This window comes from Eimeria acervulina, genomic scaffold, assembly GCF_000499425.1.
Source record: "Eimeria acervulina Houghton genomic scaffold, Eah_scaff399, whole genome shotgun sequence".
Classification (NCBI taxonomy): Eukaryota; Apicomplexa; class Conoidasida; order Eucoccidiorida; family Eimeriidae; genus Eimeria; species Eimeria acervulina.
In genome coordinates, this window is record NW_013549836.1 from 25249 (window position 1) to 29290 (window position 4042).

At 33.2% G+C, this 4042-nt stretch overlaps 1 protein-coding gene across 1 annotated transcript; it reads right to left on the minus strand.

Annotated features, from left to right (window-relative positions):
- Positions 1 to 1021: 1021 nt before the first annotated feature.
- Positions 1022 to 3817, minus strand: EAH_00036750 (46 kDa FK506-binding nuclear protein, putative; the record flags this gene model as incomplete). The annotated part of the gene is made up of 6 exons (XM_013395643.1): positions 1022 to 1242; positions 1509 to 1734; positions 2172 to 2269; positions 2616 to 2661; positions 3036 to 3436; positions 3808 to 3817. 6 exons carry the CDS (start codon positions 3815 to 3817, stop codon positions 1022 to 1024), a joined length of 1002 nt encoding a protein of 333 aa, XP_013251097.1.
- Between the last annotated feature and the right edge of the window lie 225 nt (positions 3818 to 4042).

Below are 4042 nucleotides of genomic sequence, written 5' to 3' on the forward strand. Positions count from 1 at the left end.
ACAAGTTCGCATCTAAATGCATGCCTAGAAATGTGTATCTCAAGAAATGTATATGTAATATACATATAACAGCTAATCTATCTATATACATATATATATATATATGTATATCTATAAATAAAGATAAATAATATCTAGAAGCACACAAACATAAATGTAGACAAAACCATATTTGTCTTTTCTTTCTAGCGGAGACTAAAAAAGTTAAAATCTGCACTTAGCAACTAAATAATAGTAAAATATAAAATGCAGTTAATAACAATGAAAGAGCGGGGCCTAACAACAATAATAACTAATAATCATTAACCTAATAACTAATAATAACTAATAATAATAATAATAGTAATAAACTAAAAGAAACGAGAAAAGACAAATAGATAAGACTGAGCGAAGTTGCCTTAGAAAACAACAAACTCCCCCTGGCTAATAATAATATTAACCAGAGAGAGCACTGCAAAGAAGAAGCAGTAAATAAATATAAATATAAATATAAATATAAATATAGACGTATAGTAACGCCCTCACCACATCAAAGAAAAAGAGGAAAAGTTTTATTCTTCAAATTAAGACCAACAAACAAGAAGCAAAGAAAAACAGCCTCATATATATATATATATATTATATAATATATATATTATATATTATATAATATATATATTATATATATATGTACGTTATATATACAGCCTAACATTGTTTTTCTTGTATCACCATCTCCTCCTGAGTTGAAAGGAAGTAATAATATTTCAAGAGAATATTATTATTACATTTGCTGTTGTTAATTTATTTATTTATTTGTTGTATATTATTATATATATTTCTTGAATGAACAACGTCTTAGTCTAAAGAAATAATAAAAGCTATCATTTGCTTTTCTTCTATGCAATGACGCCTAATGAAGTTGAATAAACTCTTTAAGCATCATTACAGCATACATAACAACGCAATAAATAGCTTTTCTTCTTTCTTTTATTTATATATTTACATATATATATATATTTATATATATTTATTTATTTATTTATTTCAAAGAGCACTTTCCTCCTTCAACAGAGAATGTATTTGGATTCGCCTTCAAGAACGCCGCCATCTTAGGAAGAGATGCAGGTTTTTTAACCTTTTGTCCCAGAGAAGCTAAAGGCGTTGGTCCGTTCTTCTTTAAGAATTCAATTAAAGCATTTCTATATGTAGCTTCATCGCCTCCCCCGCTACCAGATGATGATGCAGCTGCTTGCGTCTTGGCTGCAAACACAACAGCAGCAGCAGCAGCAGCAGCAGCAAAGGCAACAGAATATATATACAGCAAAAAGAAAGGAAGCTAACAGCAAAAAGAAAAAACAATTACAACACATCGGTCTCGATAAAGGCAGCAACAGCAACAGCAGCAGTTGTAGTAACAGCAGCAGCAGCAGCAGCAGCAGCAGCAGCAAGCAAAAAGCAGCAGAGATATACTGTATAATAATGTAGAAAAATAATTCGGACGATAGAAATTACAAAAATATACATACCCTTCTTGTTGCCTTGCTGCTGTTGCTGCTGCTTCTGCTGCTGCTGCTGCCCCTTGCGTTTCTTATCTTGAGGTGTAGGTGCTGGTTCTTCTTCTTCTTCTTCTTCTTCATCATCTTCATCATCTTCTTCATCATCTTCTTCATCATCATCTTCATTATCGTCATTTTCTTCATCGTCTTCAGACTCTCCTTCATCTCCGTCTTCGTCTTCATCTTCTTCTTCGTCCTGCAGCAAACAAATACACAAAAATTTGTCTTCATATAATGCACAATATTATCTACTTAAATGCAATAACGATAGGCATATGAATATATATATATGTATATATATATTTAAGCATATATATATATATATGCTTATATATATAAACATATATATACATATATATAGTTACACTCTATAACATACTTATATTCAACTCTTACAACAACCTCGTGCACATAAATCTATATATATATACTCTTATATATGTATATATGCTTATAATATATATATATATATATATACATATATTATACGTACGTACATAAATATATACATATACACATATATAATTATGTATAATTATACATATATATATATATATATATCTGCGCTATCAATATTTATTATTTGCACTGAGTAGTTGTAAGAACCGAAGGAAGAAATTTGTGAAGACGCACATCTTCATCATCTTCATCATCATCATCGTTTGCTGCAGCAGCTTGAAGTGCTTTTAAGGCTTGAGTCTTCTTATTATTATTTGCTGTCTTCGCCTTCTCTACGAGCAGCAAGAACAAGACAGAAAAATAAACAAATGCATGCATGAGGTGTATCTATCAATCCAAATATATATAATATTCTTATATAATATTATATATATATAACATATAATGTTATAAACTTCTTCTTTTCTCGCTGTCTACACTCTGCTACACCTTCAAGAGACCTTCAATATCTCAAAAGGTATTATCGCAAAGATGCAGATATTAATTTTATGTTGGCTGGGTGAAATGACTGAAGGAAAATTAAATGAAGACCCCCAGCCTTAGAAACAGCCGTTGCAACCTTTTCAGGTGTACATACACCTCAAAACAACTCAATAAAATATTCTTCAATCAGCTTACTCTTCGAATCTTCTTCCTGGGCATCCAAATCCTCAACACGCCCGTCCTGAAACACATAAATAAATAAACAGATAAATATATATATATATATATATAGATATAAACATATATATATATATATATATATATACGTACGTATATATGCATAGGGGCAATATATCATATATACATATAAATAAAATATATAACTAAATGCATTGACGTACAGACGAGTTGTATTGTAAGCATCCGCATACGGTGTATATATACAAGAATCTATACAAAAGCATGTATATGCATATATATCCACTATATATATAGATTGTATATATATGTTTGCAAACACAAGAACGGGTATTCTCTGACTAAGATGTACGCATCGATATACAGCGAGGAGAGCGTAGTAAATGTTTGTGTGCATGCATGATATGCTCTGCTTACTCTGATGACAGGAGCCGTCATTCCGTCTGTTTCATCTTCAGAAAGATCTTCTTCTTCACTTTCTTCTTCACTTTCTCCTTCAAAGCCAGCCATATCCCCTTCATCCTCACTCTCTGACTCTGGCTCGGGTTCAAAGTACCCAATTACACTTAATTCATTCTTTCCTCCTTCTAGAGCTAGTTGAATGCCTTCACGAGCAGAAAGAAATAGATCAACGCTGCATGACTCTTGCTTATCACGTTGCAGAACGCAGGCGGCGAAACTCTGAGATCCCTGAACAATCTTCAAATATGTCCTGTTGCCATCCACAGGCTTGCTCATGCAAACCTGAGAAATGTGCAATATTTCACCCCCATCTTCGGGAGTTACCTTCACCGTCTGACCGGGCTTCAGATTCTTTGCTGAACAGACAAGGAAACAAAGAAGAATACATAAATAAAACAGAGAATCTCATGAATAAATGGACGTAAGAAAGCATAATGAACAGTTATGAACAGATTTAAGCCAAAAATAACAAACAAAGAAACAGAAAAAGATACAAAGAATAACCAGAGGCCCCACCCGCAGCTTCCCGCACATGAGGGGAAAGGAGGAAGAAAGAGGATCGCTTTCGGTGTATTGATGCGTGTAAACGTATTAAAATGCACAATACTACGGTAAAAACCGAATGAATCTCAATAAAATCACAAATATAATGAAGAAGATTGAACACAATAACTTCAGTGCTCTCAAGAACATGCACGACGGAGCTGCCTATACACTCCAGACTCACCGAACATCATCTTCGTTGGTTTTTCTTCGTTAAAAGATAAACCCCAAACAAGCCAAGAAGAAAACAGCAGAAATATTCTTGTTTTTACTTTCTAAATGACAGAATCTTCCTATCGATATGCGCCTCACTGGCCCCCACAGAGGCGAGAAATAAAAAAGCCCCAGGAGTGTGGGTGGGGCTTCTGCGGGTTTCTGAATGCGGTGTATGTACATATATCTTAGATTTCAGTGAAAAT